The 26145-nt window shown below is 36.6% G+C and overlaps 13 protein-coding genes across 13 annotated transcripts; 7 read left to right on the top strand and 6 right to left on the bottom strand. All coding sequences in view use genetic code 12, as the record gives it.

The window, feature by feature from the left end:
* Positions 1–957: 957 nt before the first annotated feature.
* DAC1 (Dac1p) lies at positions 958–2660 on the bottom strand (the record flags this gene model as incomplete). Its single annotated transcript, XM_007375892.1, has 1 exon — positions 958–2660. The coding sequence occupies one exon, from the start codon at positions 2265–2267 to the stop codon at positions 993–995; it is 1275 nt and encodes a 424-aa protein (XP_007375954.1).
* Positions 2661–2882: 222 nt separating this feature from the next.
* On the top strand, positions 2883–3945 carry NAG1 (Nag1p; the record flags this gene model as incomplete). The annotated part of the gene is made up of 1 exon (XM_007375891.1): positions 2883–3945. One exon carries the CDS (start codon positions 3111–3113, stop codon positions 3867–3869), a length of 759 nt encoding a protein of 252 aa, XP_007375953.1.
* Positions 3946–4368: 423 nt separating this feature from the next.
* Positions 4369–6573, bottom strand: HXK1 (hexokinase 1; the record flags this gene model as incomplete). The annotated part of the gene is made up of 1 exon (XM_007375890.1): positions 4369–6573. The coding sequence occupies one exon, from the start codon at positions 6092–6094 to the stop codon at positions 4466–4468; it is 1629 nt and encodes a 542-aa protein (XP_007375952.1).
* A 1000-nt stretch (positions 6574–7573) lies between these two features.
* Positions 7574–10258, bottom strand: NAG6 (dynamin-like GTPase; the record flags this gene model as incomplete). Its single annotated transcript, XM_007375889.1, has 2 exons — positions 7574–10028; positions 10168–10258. The coding sequence occupies 2 exons, from the start codon at positions 10256–10258 to the stop codon at positions 7615–7617; spliced, it is 2505 nt and encodes an 834-aa protein (XP_007375951.1).
* Positions 10259–10605: 347 nt separating this feature from the next.
* Positions 10606–11592, bottom strand: SPAPADRAFT_56074 (uncharacterized protein; the record flags this gene model as incomplete). The annotated part of the gene is made up of 1 exon (XM_007375888.1): positions 10606–11592. One exon carries the CDS (start codon positions 11590–11592, stop codon positions 10606–10608), a length of 987 nt encoding a protein of 328 aa, XP_007375950.1.
* Positions 11593–13810: 2218 nt separating this feature from the next.
* Positions 13811–16228, top strand: SPAPADRAFT_138757 (uncharacterized protein; the record flags this gene model as incomplete). Its single annotated transcript, XM_007375887.1, has 1 exon — positions 13811–16228. The coding sequence occupies one exon, from the start codon at positions 13811–13813 to the stop codon at positions 16226–16228; it is 2418 nt and encodes an 805-aa protein (XP_007375949.1).
* Positions 16229–16347: 119 nt separating this feature from the next.
* HAT2 (Hat2p) lies at positions 16348–17556 on the top strand (the record flags this gene model as incomplete). Its single annotated transcript, XM_007375886.1, has 1 exon — positions 16348–17556. One exon carries the CDS (start codon positions 16348–16350, stop codon positions 17554–17556), a length of 1209 nt encoding a protein of 402 aa, XP_007375948.1.
* A 152-nt stretch (positions 17557–17708) lies between these two features.
* On the top strand, positions 17709–18471 carry SPAPADRAFT_61741 (polyamine acetyltransferase; the record flags this gene model as incomplete). The annotated part of the gene is made up of 1 exon (XM_007375885.1): positions 17709–18471. The coding sequence occupies one exon, from the start codon at positions 17741–17743 to the stop codon at positions 18434–18436; it is 696 nt and encodes a 231-aa protein (XP_007375947.1).
* Positions 18472–18701: 230 nt separating this feature from the next.
* SPAPADRAFT_61740 (mRNA splicing protein) lies at positions 18702–20891 on the bottom strand (the record flags this gene model as incomplete). The annotated part of the gene is made up of 1 exon (XM_007375883.1): positions 18702–20891. A coding segment is annotated over one exon (1201 nt), but the record flags the coding sequence as incomplete, so codon positions are not given.
* SAM35 (SAM complex subunit) lies at positions 18741–19610 on the top strand (the record flags this gene model as incomplete). Its single annotated transcript, XM_007375884.1, has 1 exon — positions 18741–19610. One exon carries the CDS (start codon positions 18741–18743, stop codon positions 19608–19610), a length of 870 nt encoding a protein of 289 aa, XP_007375946.1.
* Positions 20892–21181: 290 nt separating the features above from the next.
* On the bottom strand, positions 21182–22191 carry SPAPADRAFT_61739 (proteasome regulatory particle lid subunit; the record flags this gene model as incomplete). Its single annotated transcript, XM_007375882.1, has 1 exon — positions 21182–22191. A coding segment is annotated over one exon (802 nt), but the record flags the coding sequence as incomplete, so codon positions are not given.
* A 555-nt stretch (positions 22192–22746) lies between these two features.
* Positions 22747–24266, top strand: SPAPADRAFT_61737 (putative Xaa-Pro dipeptidase; the record flags this gene model as incomplete). Its single annotated transcript, XM_007375881.1, has 1 exon — positions 22747–24266. The coding sequence occupies one exon, from the start codon at positions 22797–22799 to the stop codon at positions 24213–24215; it is 1419 nt and encodes a 472-aa protein (XP_007375943.1).
* An 86-nt stretch (positions 24267–24352) lies between these two features.
* On the top strand, positions 24353–26012 carry GDI1 (Gdi1p; the record flags this gene model as incomplete). The annotated part of the gene is made up of 1 exon (XM_007375880.1): positions 24353–26012. One exon carries the CDS (start codon positions 24380–24382, stop codon positions 25727–25729), a length of 1350 nt encoding a protein of 449 aa, XP_007375942.1.
* Positions 26013–26145: the final 133 nt, after the last annotated feature.

The raw sequence follows: 26145 nt of genomic DNA, 5'->3' as shown, positions 1-26145 counted from the left end.
GAATTTGCAGCTCAGAGTAGAGACATATTGTGGTGCTGCGGGGCTCAATCAGTATGCTGCCACTAGTATAACACCCCCACAACAAAAAAAAGTCTATACGAAATTGCCACAAAAACATAGATCTCCGTGATCAGTCTACATAATGGCAGGGCGTTTGACGTTTTGTTGTTGCTTTGCCTACTAACAAATTTTGTTGGGTTGTCATCATGACGAAATTTTCACATGTGATTCAAGTTGTAGTAACAATATTTCATCATCGCGGAGTAGTTTACAATGGCACACTTCCTAAAAGGGTAAAACGTTGATTGTTCCTGTCAAAAAAAGATTTAACTAGCAATCTGTTTCATATGAAACCACTTTTTATCATGTGAAGCTACTACATACAATCCGTACACACACCAATTTCAAGTTTGTGTTATTAAATCCTTACACTAGCGATTATGTCATATTTTTGTTTGCAATTTTTTCCCCGTTCAAATTTTATTCTTAGGCGTTGGTTATCTCTTTTCAATTATTGGATAACATCATATGCATGTTATTTGAATATCCGTTAATTATCCCCGGATAATTCAATGTAGTTTGGAAAAGCCTTTCGGAATCATGGAAGACTTGTTGGAGTATTCACCAAAGGAGAACCCTTTAACTTCATATGCATTAACTTTTCAACTGGAAGTTTATCACCAGTAGCAACTTGTCCAAAATGGACTTTTCTGTTATGGCAGGATCTGGCATATTGTAGAAGTATCTTCACCTTGAATTTACAAGATCCCTCCACACAAAGATTTGTCTCCAATTTTCAACTCCGGTTTTTTTTGTTTGTTTTGCCTAATGGCGCAATCTCGCAGGAACTAAGCGAGACGAGCAGATACAAAGTCAACTCATTATAATTTGCTCCTGCATCCTTATGTCAACATTCATTGTCCAAACTTAGCCCCACCAAATTCTACAAACATTTAAAAATACTCAGTATATTAAAAAAAACTATACAAAACTTACAAGACAGCAGAAATCTTTTCATCTCTAGCAATCTTGGTTTCCAATTTAACATCAGAAGATTTAATTTCATTACCCAATTTGTAAATCTTTTGGACATAACCAGCTTTATCCAAAACCACGAAATCAGCATCACAGCCAATATTCAAGAATCCACGTTCCTTCTGTAAACCTAAGGAAACAGCAGCATTATTAGTGACAGTCTTAACTGCTTGTGGTAATGAAATCTTGGACCATTGAATTAAATTACGAACACATTGTGGTAAGGTAGTGGCAGCACCAGCTAAGGTATCAGTATTTTCCAAGTATAATCTATCACCAGTCTTGACAATGACTTGGGCATCCCACTTATAAGTACCATCTGGTAATCCCATCAAGTGCATGGCATCAGTAACCAAGACACACTTGTTTGGATTTGATCTATATGCTAAGTTGGCCATTGCAGGATCAACATGAACACCATCACAAATTATACCGAAATATGGAGTCTTGTCATCACCAACAACAGGGGAATTGATTAAACCAACAACACCTGCATCACGATGATGTGGTTGTGGCATGGCATTGTACAAATGGGTGATCATGGTAGCACCATTGTCAATAGCTTTGCAACCAGTTTTATAATCAGACATGGTGTGACCAATAGAGAATATAATGTTTCTTTCAACAATGGAAGGAATAACATCTAATATTCCTGGAATTTCTGGGGCACCAGTGATTATACAGACATTTTCTAACAAGGATGCATCACCACCATAAATTTCAATTAATTTGCTTTCACCGTCCTTAGCATCAACAAAAGTTTCAACTGGATGACAACCCTTCTTCTTAATATTAATGAATGGACCTTCCAAGTGAGCACCTAAGGAATCAGTTTGATTGTCTAATCTTGATTTCTTATAAAATGGTAAAACCTTTTCATAAACTTGTGGGAAGTTGGAGGTAACGGTTGGACAAGTGGCAGTAACACCCGTGGTTAAGTACTTAGCCATGGCGTCTTGATAGAAGTTCTTGAATTCTTGAATATCCTTTTCCGTGTATCCACCATTCAAGTTGGAATAGTTCAATCCGTAGATACCGTTATTTTGAATATCAATATAACCAGGAGCAAGGATTTGTTCATGCAAATCAATTGTTTGAGTGACTAATTGAGGGTTTGAAGGTGGATGTGATATCTTCTTGGTTTGATTATTGTAATAAAGATCGGTGAATTCGTACAATTGACCATTATCAATCAAATGACAGTTTGTGAATCTGGTATAAGTGGCAGTCATTGTATGTGTATATGTGTATAAAATCTATTAGTGTATCTGGGGTATAAAGTGAAATATAAAGAAAATGATGATTGCAATTGAAAGTTGAAACGGGAAATCGGGAAAACGATGTGCTTATATATTTTAGAATCAATATGTGGAATGATGGATAATTGCGCAATGGGTTAGATGTTCCATTTTTTTTAAGCACAGCTTAAAAGCGTTTTTGTGTGTGGTTCAGAAAAGGTAATTGTTCTGTGGTGGCAATTTAGGCGACATAGGTAATGGGCCATCAGGATACACGCTCTCTCCACTACAACATTAAAACTTCAGATTGGGTTCTGCGGATGTAAAAAAAAATTACTTTTTTTTATTTTATCATGTATTTTCCGCATAGAATAATGTGAAATGCACAATGAAATATTGCAAAAATTAAAAAGAAAGGCAAAAAAGTTAAAAAATAATTTAATCTATCGCAACCCTTCACTGCGAAAAACGTGAACCCCGATGGAAATGTAACATTGATTCTCAACGTTGCATCGTCTATCGAGGTTACATTTTTTTATTTTATATGAGCAACTGTACAAAATATGGGGGGACATACAAATTTATACCCGATGGTGGAATCTAACACATAAATTTTCAAGTACAACCTAATTGCTACAATACATAAACTACACAGAACCGATCAAGGTTGTAATTTTACACTTTTTTTTAAGTAAATGATTGCCTTTTGAATCAGTTGATACCATCGCGATTTTTCATTATATAACCGAGTCGGATTTCTCGATTTTATCAAAACCATTTACATTATCCATCCATACATCATCCATCCATACACTAATTACATACAACACATACACAATGAGACAAGCTACTTTCTCCTCTGCCGAAGATGCTTCTGAATACTTAGCTAATTACATCATCTCCAAAGTCAACAATTTCCAACCAACTCCATCCAAACCATTTGTTCTCGGTTTACCAACTGGTTCTTCTCCAGAAGGTGTTTACGCTAGATTGATCAAGGCTAACAAGGCTGGTAAGGTTACTTTCAAGAACGTCGTTACTTTCAATATGGATGAATACTTGGGATTAAAACCAACCGACAAACAATCATACCATTACTTTATGTATGACAAATTCTTCAACCATGTTGACATTCCCAGAGAAAATATCAATATCTTAAACGGATTAGCTACTGACATTGACAAAGAGTGTGCCAATTACGAAGCCAAGATCAAGAAATATGGTAGAATTCACTTATTTATGGGTGGTTTAGGTCCAGAAGGTCATTTAGCCTTCAATGAAGCTGGTTCTTCTAGAGACTCAATTACTAGAAGAGTTAGTTTAGTTCCTTCTACTATCAAGGCCAACTGTAGATTCTTTGAAAATGATGAATCTAAGGTTCCAAGATATGCCTTGAGTGTTGGTATTTCTACTATTTTAGACAATTCCGATGAAGTTGCATTGATTGTTTTAGGTGAAGCTAAGGCTGCTGCTTTAGAAAAGACTATTCACGGTAAAAAGAATGATGCTCAATTCCCATCAAGTTATTTGCAAGATCATCCAAATGCCTTGATTGTTTGTGATAATGCTGCTGCTGGCTTGAAGTCAAAATTATAAGCGTATACCATTTATCTTTCTTCTTTATAGAGTTTAATACAAAATTTTTCTAGGTCTAAATACTTCATATATCCCCACATACTAAAATGTAAATGTCACACACCTCAGTTTCCAACAGAAATTCAAAAAGCTGCAAAACGTCAAAAAAAAAAAGAACATTTCGGTTGCATTTGAAATTTCTTTTCAGGGAAGTACATTATCCCAGGGGTTACCCCTTTAATCAAGACATAAAATTGATAGTAACGTGAAAAGTGTTAGATTAAAAAGAAACAAACTAGATAATTTCAGTATTAATCTGGTGATGTCGGAACATTAAAATTGTTATATACCTTAACCCCTCGGAGAACCTTTCCCACTTTATGTTGCTTGTAAAAAAATTCACAACCATCCGCAATCCCCGTAGATGATACTCTGTGATTAGTCAACTCCCAGGTTGTGCTTGCAAATTTCAGTCAATTCACATTTCCCACTTTCTAGCTTTACATATGCTACAAGTCTCAATCATTAATACTGTTTATAAATTAACAAATATAAATATACGTCTACGTATAAAAGAAAATAAAAGTCAATCTTTAAAATATCCCAAATTTTGATTTCTAAGAATAATAAGCAGCTCCAATGGCAGCTCCAATAATCGAACTATTGTCGATTAATTTCAAATCAACCTTTAAACCCAACTTCTTTGCATCTTCATTATCATTAATCAATTGTTTAACCAATTTTCTATAACTGTTAAAATAATATAATACTGATCCAACATATCCAATTGTAACTTCGGATAAATCTTCATTGGCGTTGTGTTCGTGTAATAACTTAACAAAGGAAACTATAGTGTAGGCAACGATGAATGCTGCTCTGTGGATTATAGCATTAGTAACATTCTTCAATATGGTAATTTCTTCTTGAGAAATTCCGGTTTTCCAGTTATATCTTTCAGAAACCTTCTTGTTGATGGCTTCAAAATCATCTGATTCGTTAATAAAACACATTAATTCACCATCAAACCCATCGTATTCATTAGTCAAGATTTCAGTAAGTTCATATTGGCTACGGTCAACAAAGATCTCTTGAGCCTCGATTAAATCAACCAAGACTAATCTGGTCAATTCTGGTAAGTATCTCCCACTGGCCATCAATTCATGTGGTTGGAAAATCGTACCAGTGTTTGGATCGACAGTCATGAATGATTGGAAATGTTGGTTGAAAATTCCAAATCTGGAATCAATATGAGAATCATATTTAGTAACAAAGTTTGGAGTCACCAAGTTTTGACCGAAAAGTGATAATTCAGTATTGTAAAGAATTCTGTCATGACCATTCAAAACCTTGTCTGGGTGGACCTTGCTGGAACTATCCAAGGAACAACAAACATTCAATCCAGTTCCCAAGACTAAAGCCAATTTGGTATTCTTATCAATAAAGGCACCAGCAGCATAAACAGCAAGGGAATCATTGAAAATGATTCTGATATCAATATCAATAGCATATTCGTCCTTTAACACCAGCTCCAAGATAACTTTTAAATCTTTGCCAAAGATGTCTGGGTGAATTGTGTAACCTTTAGAAACATGAACAATTCTTCCGTGGTTGTAATCGGTGGTTTCCAATGGGAAGGACCAAGTGATACCAGTCTTGACAATAGAGTTGATATCCAAAACTTCTTGCAATTCCAAAACCAGTTTAATCTTAGCACCAATAAACTTGAAGAATTCCCAGTCAATAACTTTGAAATCGTTTGGAATAATCCAACTTTTTTCAATAACTGTTTGAATACGAGAAGATCTATCTGTTTCTTCGGCATCAACTGGCTGGTCAATGTTCACCACAGCTATTCTTAAAGTAGATCCACCCAAGTCAATAACCAAGAATTGACCATGTTCTTGTCCAGTAGGTTGAATATTGTAATTAGGCAACATAGTGATGTTGGAATTGTCAGATAAAGCAGAATCAAAATCAGCGTGTAACAAGTCTGATTGGGAACTTAAATTCTCGTTAGTTAAAGTTTGAGTAAAAGATTTAACAATTGACGACAATAACGATTCCATCTTGGAATCAGACCCAGCTTGAGAAGTGAGTGGAGATTCCAGTTCTTCTGAGCAGGCAGAAACACTCGAGTTAGAAGGAGATTCTTCTAATGTGAACTCGCCAATGTTTAAGCCAAGTCCCTCCACTTCCTTCATTGATGGAGTTATCGATATAGCGGCAGGAGTAGTGTTGGTCGTCATGTAATATATAAAGAGGGGGGTATAGTAATATAAAGTAAGGGTGATGATCAGTAATAGTATGAATAACTTGATATCGGGATGCAAAACGAAGGAAACTTGTAGTGATATAAATAATTGGAAATTTTATAAATGTAAAAGTTGGTTATAAATAATTTAGTACGTGGGTGTAAAAAAAATTTTGACTGTAACCCCAAGGTAGTAAAATGCAAAAAAAAAGTAAACGACTGAGGGAAAGTGTGGGACAGTCGGGTGGTGGTTCAAAAACAAAGGATCTTGGTGTAACTTGTGTGTAGAATACGGAGTATACGGGGCAAGGAGCAGGGAAAATGTAAGTGAGCTTTTTCTGGTTGTGTGCCTGTGTAGTGTTGTGGTGGGATGATTGAATGAGGCAATTGGGGCGGGTTAAGGGTGCATTAAACTAATAATAAGTTGATTCCTCGCAGAAAGAAAGTAGGGCGTGGTGGTATTAGATCATGGATACAAGCAAGTTTGGACGAAATGTGTTGTGGTGGTAATAATCACTATCCAATTTTTGATGTTACATTAGCACAGTTTAAATTTTTTTTTTTTTTTTTTGAGCACAGAAATCAAAAAATGGAACTCCATTGCAATTTCAATTTTGTGCAATAAATTGTTTTTTTGTTTGTCGGTTGTTATTTTTAAACTTCTAGAAATCACAACGAGTGTACCCCACCAAGGACCCCACTATTTCTTTTAGCTAAGATTTTACTAGATATGAAGTATAATATCAAGAGGTGGGTATTTACAAACTCTAGTCATTAAACAATTTCCCCATGGTGGTGATATCTTTTACGCATTTGATTAACATGGCGATATTGGCGCTATTTATCAGTAGAAAGTTTACATTCGCACACGATGCAATGCAACGTTACATGTACCTGCAAATGAACTATGTATTGATTGTTAACGAGCAACATTGTTTAGCCCTATAGTGAACCGTTTTGCTGGTTTATTTGTAGCAAGTAAAAGTCCCAGACCTGCGTGAGCTCATTGCATTGCCACAAAATTCAATTAAGGGCATTATTTTGTCGTTGCAATGCAATATTCATAGATACGCTTTTGTAACTCGCACAAATTTATGTCAGGGCTTACACCCCTCCAATATGTCACCTCGTCACAATCACCGCTGCCCTTACTTCGGATGGTTTGTAATTAAGCGAAGGATGAACTCTTGGCGTCAAGTTAATCCGGTTGTAACCTTCTTGGCAAAATTCGTCACATCTGAATGTGTAGATATATCCGTCACATGAGAATGTGTGTGTTCCCCAAGATATCACCTGAATACAGTTTTATCCCCATGGTGTGTACTCCTTTTAAGAAATATTACAATTTAGTACCCCGAACTAATTGCGGAATATTACCACGCAAACACACACACGTATACACGGTTTTTCCGGAAATAAACCAAGTGTGCCTCTAATCGTTTCACATTTAAAGTGGCTTTTCTACAACGTTGCATAAAAAAAAAGAATCCAATATTAGTTCTACTTAACATACGATTATTCTTTACTCAAATCATCCAATTCAATCTCTTCAGTTATTTCCTCTTTGGTGGCAACCCGACTAGGTAGTGGAGGTTCGTCAATTAATACCTGTCTTAATTTTTCCTTGGCAAGGACAATTACTTCATCAGTCATTCTTTGGGCAACAATCATGGCTGGTTTCAACAAGTTCATAGTATACATTGCATATAACGCACTTCCAAAAACAAGACACAAGGCAAAGAATAATGGGTTTCTAATCACTGCCAAGAACTCATTCCATCCCAAAACTAAAATTATTATGTAGATATAGTAGGGGATTTGAGTAACCAGCTGGACAATTGCTCGTTTGTTTTCAACAAATTTAGCATCGATCTCCTTCTTAAATTTAGCTAAAAGCTCGGCTTTTTCACCTTCACTCATAATTTCTGCAAAACATGTGTGCTCTTCATCTTCTTCATCATCGTCATCATCGTCATGGGCTGATTCTCCAAGATATTTTTCTCGCAAATCATAATCGAAAATATCAACTTCGGGTAAGATCTCACTATCATTACTTAATTTGGCAAGACTTAAAATAGGCACAATTGAAACTGCATGCATCTTTGCAACTTGGAAAGAGTCTTCCAAATCACGCTCATTAAAATAAAGTTTAGGAATACCATTGGAATCATATCTAAACTTATCATCAAATCTATCTTGTAAAATAATTAACAACTTATCCTTGGAAATCAACTTCGAGAGAGTGTCATGAAATTGAGACCATGATTTGAATTTGAAAGTTTCTTGAGCAGTCTTATTTTGCTCATCAGTAGTGCCAAGGTCAAACTCGGGAAGTACTGAAAGTTTCTTGAATGCAGCAAGAATTCTGTCCCAAGTTTCATCGTCTGCATTAGCAAGCTCTTGTTGAACAGCTTTGGAAATACCACTAGATAATTTCTTTACTGATTTGTTAACAATGGAGTTTAATTCCGTGGCTCGTTGTTTGGAAACAATATTGTCAACTTCAGCATCAAATGAAGAAATTGATTCATTCACAGGAATATCCCCATTCAACGAAATATAACCAAGGCTAGTGGCAACTAATTCACAAACATCTTTAGATAATTCTTCACTCTTGGATTTAAAATTCTTTCCTTTCAAGCTGATTAAATCTTTTTGGAATTTACTCAAGGTGTCACTGATTAACTTTTGAGATTGTTTTTCAAATAATTGTTTATAATAAACATGTAACTTTTCACACAATTCATATTTCTTTTCTTCATATACTGATTTATTATACCTTGAAGCAGATTGATCGAAATTTTCTACGCTATCATCATACAAATCGGACATTACCTTACCCAATTCTTCGAAATCAGTAAATTCCTTGTTACCGAATAATTCATTGAACTTGAGTTTGAATTCATCGACAACTTCCTTGATAATTTCATCACATCTAAATTTTGCAACTAAGATTTGCTCCATAGGCAAATCCAAATCTTTATTATTTTCAATTCTTTCCCAGCAGTTTTCAGCATACATGGTCCAACCATCAATTGGAATGTTATGATGATACTCGGCTTTAAACAAGTCATCCTTGACAATAAGACGATCACCTAGCCTGGCAATACCGGCAGAAAATTGTTCGGGTTGAAAAAGCTTGTGATTCAAGGTATGGAAGTCAATATCGAAGAAATCGGAAAATTTCAATTCAGTCATATCGGCAGGTTTAGCCAAATCGTTCCACATCTTCTTCAAATCTTCGGTGACGGTATCTGCCAAGTTTTCTACCGGTGTTATTCCAGCATAATCACGAATCACAATCAATAATAAAATCCTGTGGTCATTATCATTCTTTTTATCCAACTTCAGTTTCCCAAACAACGACAAATTAACTTCAAATACAGTTTTCAATAATCCTAAATTGGCCCCCTGATATAACCCAACTTGAGTTTCCCAAATATTAATAATTAAAATTTCGGAAGTGGCAATGGCAAATAATGCTGCTTTCCGTTCAAAATCTTTGTCTTCACCGTGTTCTCTCCCATCAGTACCTTCAACATCCATGACAAAGATATCTGATTGGGGACGTTCATGTTCACCATCAGTGATGGTCACTCTAGGCGAATGGGCCATCCAAATCCCTTTTGTAGTTTGTTGCCTACGTTGGGTCTCGTCCATGACATCGAAATTAGTATGGAATAAACGATTCAACAAAGTAGACTTACCAGTGGATTGAGATCCAAACACAGAAATAATGTGATAATTGTTTCCAATTGATGTATTACTAGCAGTAGCTTCGACATAGTTCAAAATGGAAGGGTTAAATTGTTTATGTTCGTCAATTATTTGTATGGCGTCTTGAATCCCAGAATTACTGGCCACATTTGGACTGACCGGAACAAATGAAGAACTGGATGAAGTCTTGGAAAGCGGCCCTTCACTGATATCTTCAGGATGATCGGATGACATTGCAACTTTGTCTTCTTATGGTTAGATTAACTGGTTGTAGTCAATTGGATTTTGCTGTCCCCAACAAAATCACAGGTTTTTTTTTTTTGAACACAGTGACCAGAAAGCAACCCCAACCTTTTTTTGTTGTATCGGTGGCTACCATGTGCCTTGTTTCTAAATTAGGAAAGCTGAATATGGCGGAGACCCGAGTGGCAGATTGGGGCATTCAATAGTTGGATCGGGAATTCCGTGATGGAGAGAATACACTCTAGGTACCAGATTTTATTTAAATTTGTTGTAGCGGGTACCAGAGTTTAAACCGAGGATAAAAATGCTAGCGCTATGCTCACTAATGTATATAGACCCGGTGCAAACATACTATTCAGTTTCTGCTTGATGACCTATGTACTCTCCCGTAACCATAACGGTGAGTGATAATATATGCATGTTTAATTATGCAAACTTGGTGTATAATGGTTCACTCAGTTCATGTGAAAATATTTTGGTTTTTGGTTTTTTTTTTGCAACTATTCTACAAAATCTTACAAAAATTACAGTCTCTTATTTTCTTATTTACAACTTCTTAGTTAATTCAGGAATAACTTCATTAAGATCACCAACCAATCCAATATCAGCAACATTGAAAATAGGGGCATCTGGGTCTTTGTTAATAGCAACAATGGTTTTGGAATCCTTCATACCAGCCAAATGTTGAATGGCACCAGAAATACCGACACCAATGTATAATTCAGGAGCGATGATTTTCCCAGTTTGACCAATTTGCAAAGAGTTATCACAGAATCCAGAATCAACAGCGGCTCTCAGGGCACCAATTGCTGCTTTCAATTTGGATGCTAATGGGTTCATTAATTCATCAAAGGTTGCCTTATTTTTTAACCCACGACCACCAGCAACGACTATTTTCGACAGCGATAAGTCGAATCCGTCGCTGACTAATTCTTCAGAAACAAATTCGGTTCTGTTGTCGGTATCAACGGTGGAAACTTCTTCAATTGGAGCAGCAGAGCCGGATGTTGCAACTGGAGCAAACGCAGAAGCTCTAACTGAAGCAAGAATAATACTGTCCTTAGACTTGACAGTAGCTAATGCATTCCCAGCATAGATTGGACGAACAAATGTGTTTTCATTGACGATTTTGACAATATCGGAAATTGGTTGAACATCTAATGATGCGGCTACTCTAGGAAGCACAGATTTACCTACTGATGAAGCAGGAGTTATGAAATGGGTGTATCCGGATTCTTTAATTATATTTTCCACCAATGGGGCAACTTCTTCTGCCAAATAATGGTCGTATTTGGCATCTTTGGCAACTAAAACCTTTGAAACACCGGCTTTGGAGGCCTGTGGGGCAATTGAATCGGCATTACTTCCCACAACCAAGGCAGTAACTGGCTTACCTAATTGTGTAGCAGCAGTAATTGCAGACAAAGAAGCTGGGGTAGTAGCTCCTGAAGCATTGCTTTCTATAAATACAAGAGTATTTAATGCAGATTTACTGCTGGAGAAGTATCTTCTAGCAATGAGTGACAATGACATGGTTGGATAGTTAACTAATCACTATTGCTCTGGTTTTACAACACTGAAAAAAAAATGAGCTACGAGCGGAGGGTGATTCATATTTTTTTTTGTGAGTATTCGCACGACCTCCGGTTTTCGGAGGCAGCAAAACAGCGACAGATTGTGTAATCACCATGGGTAAACATACTGATCTTCAGTATACTTTACAAGAAAATTTAAGTGCTCTTTTATATGTGAATTTAACTAATTCGACAAAATTTGCTTAATCTCACATTTGTAAGCTTATTATTAAATATATAATGCAAAATCAGATATGTTCCAGAATTATATGAGACCGTATTCAATGTATACCCCATGTTTAAACAGAAACATTTGCAAACTGATGTGCAATAAACGAATTGTACAACACGCTAAAACACCCATGAATTGTAAAAATTCGGATATTTGCCAATTTCAGAACCATTCACAACTCGCTAATAAGATATAATCCATGCAATAAATAAAGCTTGAACCAATGTGCTATTCACGAATTGCACCTGCCATTTGCAAGGAGAACAACTTGAAAAATAATTATACTACTATATTGACCGTCGATTCTATTGCCCAAATTTACAATTAATTGCAATATTTTTATACTTTCTTTGTATGAATGTCTATATGCATAGCAATCTCAAGTTCTTGGGTGCAAATATTGCGAAAAAAAAATAAAGGTTCGATATATGGCTGACTACTACAAATACATTAACTGATTAAGGAGAGTCCATTGAACAATATCATTATAGGCCCTATCTAATAGTGAATGTATGTCACTTTTGTTATGTAACTTCAATGCTACGTTCATTTGTTAAAGCTTAACTGTTGATCACTTTTGCGGTATATTTCTCAAATAGGGCGGGCCGAAACTACGCAGCGGTTTGTTATTCAATGTGCAATCTTTCCATTTTGGGTATCAAGAAACTAAAGCTTTTATTGAAAATATGATCACAATTCACCCAAAAAGAACAAGAATATAGAGTTGCAAATAAGCATATAATCCATCATCATTATCAGCCTATTCATCATCGTAATCTTCTTTGGAATAGCCTTTGTTAGGATAATTTTCTTCACTTGATTCACTGTAAATGGTGACACTATTGGATACAAGACAACCAGTTAATTTAGTTCGTTTTAAAATAGTACATTTGTTAGCGATGATTCTAGTTTTAACATTTGTCTTTTCACCCAAGGTAGTTTCTTTTCTAACGAAAGAGTCGATACCAATATAAGTTTCTATCTTGTTTGCTTGTTTCATTCGTTGACCCTTGTATTTGGCTTGCTCCTCTTAACGAAATATCTTTTGGATTCCATGAGAACACACAAGTTGCTACATCTAAAGAAAGTAGCTTGGTTATGCAAGATTAAAAAACCGATGGTTTCTTTGGTGCTTGAATGCTTCCATGATCTTCTTTCCAAATCAAGAATAACCTTAGAGGCAGATGTTGCTTAGAAATAAGTCTCGGTAAACCTATCTGGATTCTGTTTGAAGATTTCAAATATGGAAGTGGATGCTCCAAATATACAACTGTTGAGAAACTTGGTGCTTATTACGATATCTCCAAAACATCTGGGATCTAATTCGTGAGAATTAGTGAAATTAGATATCTTGCTGGTTGTAAATGTGTAACGAGGTACAATTGTCACATTCTCCAAATATATAGTGTAAATGTTTTAAGAAATATATTACTTTTCTTGTCTTCGATATTCAATTAGTTTTTAGTAATGTGCAACTAATCACATATCAGTATCTTATTTATTTCTATAAGCTTGAATTACAAGTTGTGGAGATAAATTGGTAATAAAATTACAAGGTGAAATCACAAAATTATCCATGAATCTAACGGAAGCATTTTTGAGCAATTCAAACAAAATTAGACCAGGGTAATCAACATGAAATGTATAGTCGATCTAAGTGTAAGTTTAAGCAATATGTCACTATAAACAAAGAGCAAACGCTGAATGACAAATTTGAATTTTGTTATTGGTGAATTTGAAATTGCCATCCAAAACGTTTTCTCTAGAAAGCAAAAATAAAACGAGTCTAATTAAACCGAGCTATATCTAAAAATAAAAATCGTGGCTGATCTCCAATCGAAGTAGAGGGCGGAGAAACAAAAAAGCGAAGATCCACGTTGAAATTGTAACATTGATAACACAGGGAAATTTCACTCACATTTACACAATCTAGCAAGTTATCGACATGCCAGCATCGCCTCCAATCACCTCTCCCAAGAGAGGAGAGAGTGCACGAAGAGTACAAAGCCCATCACCCAGCATCAGGCTAATTTCGAACCGACGGGTGAATCAAGAACGACTGCCATTATTGGAGAGATCTCACGATAGCGATTATGCAACTACTAATACCCATCACGTCCCCCCACACATTCCTTCATATCTTCAAAATGAAGTTCTTCCAAAACCAGATACTTCTGATGTTGAATCGTTTGTTTACCAACCACAACCAACTGGTATAGAGCATAGACTTGAAGGACAATATATGCCTACCAGCACTCAAAAAGCAGAGAACCTAGCATGGAGTGATATCCTTCCATATTATCTCCCGTGTCTTTCGTGGATGGGTAAATACAACCTTCTGTTCTTCATTGGTGATTTGATCGGTGGATTAACATTAGTGTTCTTCCAATTACCATTATCACTATCATATGCAACTACTTTAGCCCATGTGCCTGTCGTTTCCGGGTTATATTCACTCGGAATTTCACCATTGATATACATGATTTTCGGAAGTGTCCCCCAGATGATTGTCGGTCCCGAGGCACCAATATCTCTCATTGTGGGACAAGCAGTTGAACCATTGTTACATCATGCCAAAAAGGAAGTTGATCCTATGGAATATGTAGCAGCAATTACATTTTTGAGCGGGGCTACGTTGCTAGGATTTGGATTGGGAAGATTTGGATTCTTGGATAATGTATTGAGTCCAAGTTTATTGAAGGGTTTTATTGGCAGTGTTGGGATTGTTATGAATATCAATGCATTGATTAGTTGTTTAGGATTGGAAGAGTTGATGAAAGAAATTTCTAACGATCCTAATGAAATGGATATTCATTCTCCATTTGATAAAATGAATTTTCTTGTGCATAACTTAGGCAAACTGAACGGGTTAAGTCTTTGTATAAGTTTAATTGGATGGAGTGTAATAATAGCCGTGAGAATGTTCAAGAAATATAGTCATAACAAAACTCATAGTCGATTTTATAAAAATGTGGCATATATTCCTGAGATATTGATTGTTGTAGCAGGATCAACTATCCTTTGTGAATACTTTCGTTGGGATTTACATCATATTGAAGTCATCGGTAAGGTCAAGCACGATGGAGAAATTCATTTTTATAACCCATTATCTAAATGGAGCTTAGTTAAACAATTCAGTACTCTGGGATTCTTGTGTGCTATGTTAGGTTTCTTTGAATCGACCACTGCATCAAAGTCGCTTGGAACCATGTTTGACTTACCTATTAGTTCCAATCGTGAATTAATTGCCTTGGGTTCTCTAAACTTTGTGGGATCTGTGTTTGGTGCATTGCCTTCATTTGGAGGTTATGGAAGAAGTAAAGTGAATGCCATGTCGGCAAAAACTACCATGCTGGGAGCAATAATGGGATTTTTCACTTTGATCACAGTAGTATTTTTACTTGACTATTTATACTTTGTTCCTGTGTGCATGCTTAGTGTGGTTACTTCTGTGATTGGTATTCTGTTAATTGAAGAAGCACCTTATGAATTATACTTCCACTGGATGAGTAAAGGATACAATGAATTGATTACATTTACATTAACTGTTTTGATTACCTTGTTCTTTTCCATGGAAGGTGGGATTGCCGTAGGGTTGATTTACCTGTTGATTCGAGTAATCAAGAATTCTACCGAATCAAGAATTCAAATTTTGGGAAGATACCCAAACACCAACATTTTTGTTGACGCAGATATCCCTACTTATTCAGATATGACTCATGAACACAAGTCTTCTATCAATGTGTTTGATGATTTTAATCAAACCCAGTTGAATCAGCAGGTTATTGAAGAAGTTGAAGGCTGTTTAATTGTGAAGATTCCAGAACCATTGACATTTACTAATTCCAGTGATTTACAGAGTAGATTGAAGCGTGTGGAAATGTATGGGTCTACCCGGGCCCATCCTGCCTCCAAACGTAGCCGAGACGAGTCTATGACTAAATATATCATTTTTGACTTGAATGGAATGACAGAAATTGATTCCTCGGCGGCGAAAATCTTACGGGAGTTGATTTGCAGGTATAGGAGCCGTAATATCAGGACATTATTTGTGCGCGTGGCCAACTATCCTAAAGTCAGACAGAGATTAATTGATTCGGGGATTGCCGATTTGCTTTATGAAGACCTTGTCGATTTGAGGTATTTTACCATGCAAGATTTGGCCTTAAGGTACATTAATTCGCGTGGAAGGAATTTGCAAGAGTTTGAAGAAATGAGTAGCAGTTCTGAGATAGAAACGCTCATGAACTGTTTTGAATTGATTGAGAATGAAGAGGAACCATATTTCAAACATATTAGAGACTCTTTAAAGGTTATTGATTGTTTTGAAGTTAGTAGATCATTATTAGACCGGAATGTATAGGACAATATAGATTAGCATAGCACCAAAGAAAAATAAAACTGTGTGTGTAAATTACGCGCGGGTTATTTTTCGAATTTGTCAAAACTAATCTGTTTACTTTCTGCACGTGTAAAACAACCATGTCTGAATCTATCGGTGAACACCAACTAGACAACGGAGAGAATCCCGAAGAATCGGGAGAATTGACCATAAAACAAGAATATCAATTATGGAGAAAGAATTGTCGATACATGTATGAATTCGTCAGTGAAACTGCCTTGACTTGGCCATCGCTCTCCATCCAATGGTTGCCAGAATATACCACCACCGACGGAATAATCGATGCAAAGTTACTCATTGGAACTAACACATCTGGTGAAGATAAGAATTATCTTAAAGTTGCCACTACCCAGCTTCCGGAGAATAGTGAGGTCAAAGTTAGTTCTCGACTCAAGATTGTGCAGAAATTTGAAAATAATGCAGAAATTTGTCGGGCAAGATATATGCCTCAGCAATCTAACGTCGTAGCTACCATTAACGGAGTGGGTGAAGTTGATTTGTACGATTTGAACCATGAGTCCAAACAGGCTATTTCTCATAATGCCACTCATTCAGAGAACGGGTATGGACTTGCTTGGAGTAATTTCACCAAGGGCTACTTGTTGACTGGTGCTGATGACAAGTTCTCCTGTATTACAGACACCAATACAAATAAGGTTATATTTAAGAGTGATGTGCAACAAGATATTGTCAATGATGTCAAATGGCATAATTTCGATGAGAATTTGTTTGCCAGTGTCTCGGAAGATTCTCATGTATATGTATTTGATATCAGAACTAAGGAAGTAGTGTCAAGATTCTATGCAAAGGAATCCAATGGGATTAACACCCTTGCCTTCTCGCCGTTTTCAAGAAATCTATTCAGTATCGGAAATACAAACTCTAATATCAATTTGTTGGATATGAGGAAGTTGTCAAATGACGCGAAAAGTACCTCGGGACTTTTACATACCATGATGGGACATGGAGATCCAATAACCAGTATGGAATTCGATCCACACCACGATGGAATATTAGCTACAGGTGCGCAAGATAGACGAGTTATAATTTGGGATTTGTCTAAAATAGGTGAGGAACAACAGCAAGAAGACGCTGAAGACGGATGTCCTGAGTTATTCATGATGCATGCTGGTCATACTGGATCTGTAACCGATTTGAATTGGTGTCCATTCAAACCATGGACTTTAGGAACAGTTGCAGATGACAATATAGTTCATCTATGGGAAGTTGGCAAGAATTTACTAAACACAGAAGAGAATAGCGAGATAGCGGCTAGCGAGTTAGAGTAGACGTGTATTAAGTAAGTATGTAAACCAGTCGTGTGATTCTTTCAAATTTGACTTTTTTACCCTTTCGCATTTTTTTGGCTGACTGTACAAAAAAAAAAAAAAGAAGAAGTTCCCCGAAGTAAATTCTGTTTACCAGACTTTGTATTTTTCAACACTGTGGCGAAGAGTTACAACCAAAACAATCATGTCTGACTTTCCTCCTAATTTATCCATCAGACCATTGACTATAGAAGACCTCGATCAATGTATCGAACTTGAAAAGAAAGGGTTTCCTGAAGATGAACGTGCATCTCCAGAAAAGCTTAAATATAGGTTGACTGTATGTCCGGAATTATGTTCGGGATTGTTTATAAGGGAATATATATATAAGTACAATGCTATTAACTTACCAGACGTTGCTGAATCCCTTGAAAAAGAGCATGAGCACGCTGATGGCAAAGAAGATAAGTCCGAACACGAAGAAGATTCAGACGATGAAGACTATCCTTCTAAATCTTCAGTTACCAAGGAAATCCTTGTTGGTCACATTATTGGTACCAAGATTGCTGGAGAAAGAATTACAAATGAGAGTATGGAATTACCGTCATCAGATATCCCTGGATCAGGACACATTGAAAGCTCAAGACATATCGGGATCCACTCTGTGGTGGTTGACCCTAAATGGCAAGGTAAGAACTTGGGTGCTTTGTTATTACATGATTATATTCAAAAATTATCAAATCAAGATTTGGGTGATCAAATTTTCATAATTGTTCATGAAGATTTAATTCCATTTTATGAGAAGATTGGGTTCAATAATTTGGGTGAAAGTAAATGTAAATTCGCTGGTGTTGCTTGGTATGATATGTCAATTGATTTGGTAGCTGTTGATGATCTTTAGTCATGTTGTATATTAGGAATGTAAAACATTATGTGCAACTATCTTTCTTGTGCTATCAGGCGCAAGATAATGCTTGTAGGTCTCGTACCTCTATCTCGTACTACAATTTAGTGCGAGCTCGGCCTACTCGGCCTGCGCCTCCCGCTCCTCCCCCCTGGTTGTAAATTTTCCTCGAGGCGACCTTTCGCGCGTAGGGATACCCCTCTCTATTTTCCATCGCCAATTGTTGCACCAACTACTACTGTGTATTTTTTTTTTTGCCCAGTAAATCTAAACTTTCAGTTCTACTTGTAATCACCACCAAATGTTGCAAGTTCCACAAACAATCAAAACATTCTTTGATGCAGTCCCAGTAAAGAACATATCTAACGACCACACTAAACTAGATGATATAAATATCTACCATTTCCAGGGAACTTCCAACTCACAAGCCAAATTTACATTAGCGGTGTTCAATACTACCCAAGAAGGTGACTTAATAATCCCTACGGACCCAATATCGTTGGGCTACACGTTAATCTTGTCACATAAATCAAAATTCACGCTTCCAAAAGAGAATGGATCGAGTAATTGCGGAATAATGGCCATGTCCCATTTAGGTTCTCCCAACAATGTCTTGCCTGTCCTTATTGAAGATGATAATTTGAGAAACATCAAAACGTTGGATAGTATTAATCATGATCTTATTGAGAATAATTTCGACAGCCATGAAGCCAAGCTTGTTAATCTGTTGGTTGATAGTAAGTTTTATGACGTTTGGGTACAATGTATATTAAATGAGGACTTGCCATACAAAGTGTTATCCGAGTTATTTGGATTGGATGAGACAATTGAAGGTAATGTGGTGTTGAGGGAGACGCAAAAGTATGAGTTTTTAACACAAGTGGCCAATTGGAACTCATTCAAGCTTCGTCATCCTACATTGTTTGAACAATGGACTAGAACAAACTATTTAAAGAATTACTATGAATCACAAATAGGCGAATTTGCCAAGGATTTACAGTTGATAATTGAATACTTAAACAACAACTCCGATGAGCAAAGCACGTTGATAAAACATAAAGTCGCAGGATACATGATAAGCATAGACAAGTTCCTTAAATCTACAAAATTAGGAGATGTGGTAGTATCTCAAGGTGAATTCCTTCATCAATGTTATGATTTATTAGTCTAGTCTTTTCCACACTTGTATATAATTATCGTCAAGGAATAATAATTCTGAACTCACTGGCTTAACTTGTAGATCTTTTATAGAGATCCAGTTATTTTTCCTTTGCAAGGATATACTCCATTGGTTATCTTGTCTGATGGTAGAGACAAGTTTGTAGTTTATTTCTTTGTCCGATTTTGTATATTTGTTCATGTTCAAAATCTCTGGAAACTTAACCACGGTTGAGTTGCTTGTTTTCTCAAACAGGATAATCAAGTATGGCGGTAATGGTTCCAACACCTTGTATGTTCTTACCTCATTTTCATTGACCTGTGTTTGAGTAGTACCATTATACTTTTCCAACAAAGCTTCGATCTCCACTTCCTCGATTTTATCAAGTTGGGCGGTTAGCAAAGGGTTATGAGGAATATCCAACGAAAGTAACCAAAACTTAGACTCGACAGTCTTCAGTTTTGACTCAATTGTTGTGAACTCAACTCGAGATTTGACTTCTTGGGATATTATTGGGATCGTTGTGATTTCAATCTTTCCTTGTAAGTTCTGGCTGAATGTTGTGTGTTTTGACTTTGTAGTTTTCACAAGTTGGGAATGTAAGGTGTTGACAAGCCATATGAGAAAGTTCTTTGGTGGTTGTTCATGCTCAATTGTGAATTTCTTGTTTGATATCTCGGAAATGCAATTTATGAGTTCATGAGGAGCAATATGACTTTTAAACAAGTGTGGTGACCAAATCTTACGAACCAATAAACTTAACTTGTCATTGATGGGTGATTTTCTAGTAATTGTCTCATAATGCTTGTGTTTTGGGAGTAAAAGGTAAAAATCTCGTATTGGTTCGATATGAGCGAGACAATGTAGTACTACATTAATATAACTATTCAGTTTGAAATTGTTCAATCCAACGTATCCAACCAAGTATTTCTCGTTATTCAAGTCAAGTGCAGTTTCAGGTGATTCTTCGATGCTTTGTTTCGTATACTGTGGATCCAAATAGTAAATAATATCCTGAACAGACAGGATACCCTCCCATTCTGTATTTTCGGGTAAGACAAAAAACTTATGATTGGTTAGATTAAGATACTTGGTGTGTCCTGAGGTAATTGAATGATTGTATGCTGGCGATGATGGAGAATTGCCTTGAAAATATTTTCCACATGTCAAACAACAATTGATGTTATTAGAAGAAAGTGTAACCAGACAGGTTTTCTCAAAATCAAAGTCAAGTAGCTTCCTGTTGATTTGGTTGTCAAGTTTCCGCTTCTTTAGTGGTTGTGTCATTGTGATGAAGGGAAGAGACATCTAAAAACACTGTTTGGCTATTTTGGCGCAATACATATAATGAAGTTTATGTGCAGGAAATATAAAACACCCACCTTATAGGTGTCGTCAAATGTGAAACTTAGGATGATAAAGCCAAGAACATTAGTAATGGCGATTTACTCAATATGAATGAGGAGGTAATTGAAGATTGCAAAGTCATTAGAAGAGTGCAACTTCGTTCAAATCAAAGGTGAGATTTGTTTGTCTCGGTTTTAATATTTAGCATGTAGTTATACGATTTAATATTATGCCAAGTATCGACGTATATTACATTTATTTGTGTATTATCTATTGAATAGCTACAGCATCAATACTACTAGTAAGTAAAGAAGAGACATTATTTTCAATCAACTTCTCAGCAGTATCCGATAAATGCTTCTTTGGGTCTTGTTTACCAACATATCTTGTCTTTAATTGGTCTTCAGTCAATTCTTTTTCTTCAAGGACTCGTTGATTATACAACTTGGAGATCTTAACCATTTCTTCAACATTGGTCAAGTTTTCACATTCTTTATGGTTATAGTCAACAAGCTTCAATCCTGATTGCCAATTCTTCTTGTGTAAATTCAACAACATATTTGTTTCATAACTTGTCTTGTGGTAATCGATATTCAATGAATAATAATGACGATTCAATCCGTGAATCAATGCTTGGATAGATGGTTTGTTTAAATGACCGACATTAGAAGTAGATTGACGTGGTTCTTGACCCATCATCAATGTGGTTGTATCGATTGTTCTAAATGCATCAATGACGACTTTCCCCTTGACCGATTGGATTGGATCTATAACTACAGCCACGGCTCTTTTATTCAATTGTTCAAAAGATTGTTGGGTGTTTACATCAACAGAAGATAACCAACATCCGAAACCTGGATGGGAATGGTACCAACCCACAACCATTTGATCTCTCCCGGTTTGTCTCAACATATCCATCATTTTGGTTTGGAATACATCGTCAACGGCTTCGACGGAAACACCAGTACCGGATTGCGGCATGGCAAATACATCAAACACGTGTATGGTGAATTCATCCACAAATTCTCCCAACATTAACCCCATAACTTCCATGGGTACCCCTGCTCTACCATGTTTTAACATTTTCAATAAAGCCAATGAGGATATGTAAACGGTTTCGGCGTTATCTATAGCTGGTCCGTCGGTTTGTGGTGGAGCTCCACCACCTAATCCTGCACCAGATCCTAAAAGTCTTTGCAATCTTTCCATGGTATTTGTGTGTGTGTATTATATTTCAATTGAATGTAGGTTGTCTGGTGGCAACAGTTTTGTTTGAAAATTTGGTGGGCAAAAAAATGAAAACAGGTGGAACGCATTATGCAGGAAAACAAGCTATGTCGTAAAAAAATCCACTTCTTGCGACAATGACATGGGTTTTTGCGACATTGACGTTACCCCCCATCGCTATTGCCTTGCAGCGTATGTGTATTACAATAATCGGATTAGATAGTGTTGCGTATACCGGTTTGAGCTGTCATATACCTAGAGTTGCTTTTTAAAAGTAAGTGTAAATGTTTAATCTAAGTGTTCATTACACTCTTTCGGACAAGATTTGTACAAATTTTTTTATAAATTTCTATAAATTGCACATCAAAGACAAGAAATTACTTGTAATCTATATGACATTCTCAGAGTAAACATAAGCCTGGCTATCTAAAGTAAACATGATTAACTTAAATTTTGCAACATAAAAAGGCTGAGAAAATAAAACAAAAAAAAAAAATGCCGTATGTGTAAGAAAAGGTCAAGAAAAAACTTAGCAAACCTTATACCCATGGGGCATCAAATTTTGATATATAATATCTACAGTTCCTTTTCCTACCCTACACTTGTATCATTTATCAGACCAACATGACTTCCGGTCCTAAATCCTTAGAAGGCAAGAAATATCCTGCCAAACAACACGCCAGAAACGTGGCAAATCATTTCAAAACCAAAGCTGCCAGTAAATCAAAAGATGCCTACTACTTTATAAGCGGAGAAGATTATGAATTATACAAGTATTGTGATCAAACTAAACCAATCAGACAAAACAGATACTTTTTCTACTTGACTGGATGCAACATCCCTGGATCTCACGTATTGTATGATTCCGCCAGGGACAAGCTTGTTCTTTACTTGCCTAATGTTGACAAGGAAGATATCATGTGGAGTGGATTGCCATTATCCCAAGAAGACGCATTGAAGAAGTACGACGTTGATGAAGTCAAGTTTGCTGCTGATGTCCAACAAGATTTACATGCTGCGGGCAAGGCATTCACCACTGATATCAACCAATTCAATGAAAAATACAAAGCCTACCTTGTTGAATCCGATGAAGACTTTTTTTACGCTTTGGATGAATCCAGATTAATCAAGGATGAATATGAGATTGAATTGATGAAGCATGCTTCTGCAATCACTGATAATTGTCATTTAGCAGTGATGTCGGCCGTTCCTATTGAAACCAACGAGACTCACATCCACGCTGAATTCACTTATCATGCCATTAGACAAGGGGCCAAGAATCAAAGTTATGATCCTATCTGTTGTAGTGGAGAGTCATGTTCTACTTTGCATTGGGTCAAGAATGATGGCGAAATCACCGAGGATAAGAAGTCCGTGTTGATTGACGCCGGTGCCGAATGGGAATGCTATGCTAGTGATGTCACTAGATGTTTCCCAATAAATGGTGACTGGACTAAAGAACATTTGGAAATTTATAACTTGGTCTTGAAAATGCAAACTGAAGCCTATAAATTGATTAGACCAGGTGTTGATTGGGAAGATGCTCATTTGAAAGCGCATAAAGTATTAATTGAAGAATTCTTAAAGCTCGGAATCTTCAAATCGGAATATTCCGTTGAAGAATTGTTCAAGGCCAAGGCAAGTGCCAAGTTCTTCCCTCACGGGTTAGGTCATTTATTAGGTATGGATACTCATGATGTTGGTGGATATGCCAATTATTCCGATCCAGATCCATTGTTATGTTATTTAAGAATCAGAAGAAAGTTGCAAGAAGGTATGGTTGTGACCAATGAACCTGGTTGTTACTTCTCTCCATTCTTGTTAGAAGAAACTTTAGAAGATCCAGAAAAGAGCAAGTACATCAACAGAGACGTTTTGGATAAATACTGGTATGTTGGTGGTGTTAGAATCGAAGACGATGTGTTGATCACTAAAGATGGCCACGAAGTGTTTACCAAGATTACTAAAGATCCAAAGGAGATTTCTGCCATAGTAAAAGCAGGATTAGCCAAGGGTAAAGAAGGTTTCCATATTGTCGTATAAGTAGTAGTAGTCGTCGTAATTTTATATGCAGTACACATTCCAGATTCTTTTTTTTGGATTTGATCTTTCTGGGTTTGCTCCCACGCATTCCGAATTTTACACATTGACCCCCCCTCATTTTGATTGTTGATTTACTCGTCATCAATCAATTGAACAGCGACGAAATGGACGAAAACTACGACGTTATTGTATTAGGTACTGGATTGACCGAATGTATCCTTTCTGGGATTCTTTCTGTTGAAGGTAAAAAGGTGTTGCATATCGATCGTCAAGATTTTTACGGCGGGGAATCGACTTCGTTGAACATCTCTCAATTGTATTCCAAATTCAAACCCAACGGCCAAAAACCAGAACTCAAAGGAAGAGACCGTGATTGGTGCATTGACTTGATTCCCAAGTTTCTCATGGCCAATGGGGAATTGACCAATATCTTGGTGCACACTGACGTCACTAGATATATCGAATTCAAGCAAATTGCCGGTAGTTATGTTTACAGAAATGGAAGAATTGCTAAAGTTCCAGCCAATGAAATGGAAGCAGTGCGTTCTTCCTTGATGGGGATTTTTGAAAAGAGAAGAATGAAGCAATTTTTGCAATTTATTCAAAACTATGACGATGAGGATCCAAAGACTCATCACGGGTTTGACTTGGATAAAAACACCATGAATGAGATTTACACTTATTATGGATTGGAAAATGGTACCAAGGATTTTATTGGTCACGCCATGGCTTTATGGCATACTGATGATTACTTGAACGAAGTTGCTAGACCAACTTATGAACGTATTATCTTGTATGTTCAATCAGTGGCCAAGTACGGTAAGTCCCCATATATTTATCCATTGTATGGATTAGGTGAATTGCCACAAGGTTTTGCTAGATTATCTGCCATTTACGGAGGTACCTACATGTTGGATACTCCAATTGATGAAGTGTTGTACGAGGGCGAAGGCGAAGACAAGAAATTTGCTGGTGTAGTTACTAAAGAAGGTACTGCCAAGGCACCAATTGTCATTGCTGATCCAACCTATTTCCCTGAATTGGTCAAGAAGGTAGGTGAAAAGGTTATTCGTGCCATTTGTCTCTTGGACCACCCAGTTCCAGGAGTTGATTTAGATTCTTTGCAGTTGATCATTCCTCAAAACCAAGTTGGCAGGAAACATGATATTTACGTGGCTGTCTTGTCCGACGTTCATTGTGTTGTTCCAAAGGGTTATTACCTCGCCATCATTTCCACTATTATTGAAACTGATCAACCACACATTGAATTAGAACCAGCATTTAAATTGTTGGGTCCAAGAATTGATACCTTGATGGGAATTGCCGAATTGTATGAACCAATCAATGATGGAACTAAGAATGGAATTTACATTTCCAAGAGTTATGACTCCTCGTCTCATTTCGAACAAACTACTGATGATGTTAAAGATATTTATTTCAGAATTACAGGTAAGCCTTTGGAATTGAAGAAGAGACCAACTGCCGAAGAGGAAGAACAACTCCAAGGGTTGTAAATTGTTTAGCATTGTTTTTAGTATTGAATAAACGTAATTCTAAATCAATATAAGCATATGATGCTACCAAAATCTTTGTTCCATGTAATTTTTTTTTTTTCATGTTATCTTCAGAAAGGTATACAATTTGTGAGGTCCAAAACAAAATTATTCTTCTGTTGATATCTTTTCAATCTCGGGTCATGATACCCGTATGATTTAATTGTTTACTTTGGGATCTACAATAGAGGGGGGTTCTCATATCTTTCATGCATTCAATCCAACGGGAACTTTCAAGTTATGTCCGATTGCACCTCCACCACAGTAGTGTTCGTCTTTTTTTGTTTTTCCTTTCCCGCCCGCCTGCCCGCCACCACAAAATTATCAATCTCATTGTTTGCCCATAAGCCGACAATGATGCCGTAGTAAACGGGATA

The sequence above is a fragment of the Spathaspora passalidarum genome, assembly GCF_000223485.1.
Source record: "Spathaspora passalidarum NRRL Y-27907 unplaced genomic scaffold SPAPAscaffold_4, whole genome shotgun sequence".
NCBI lineage: Eukaryota > Fungi > Ascomycota > Pichiomycetes > Serinales > Debaryomycetaceae > Spathaspora > Spathaspora passalidarum.
Note: the sequence above shows the minus strand (reverse complement) of the source record. Positions and strands in the feature narration are given on the sequence as shown.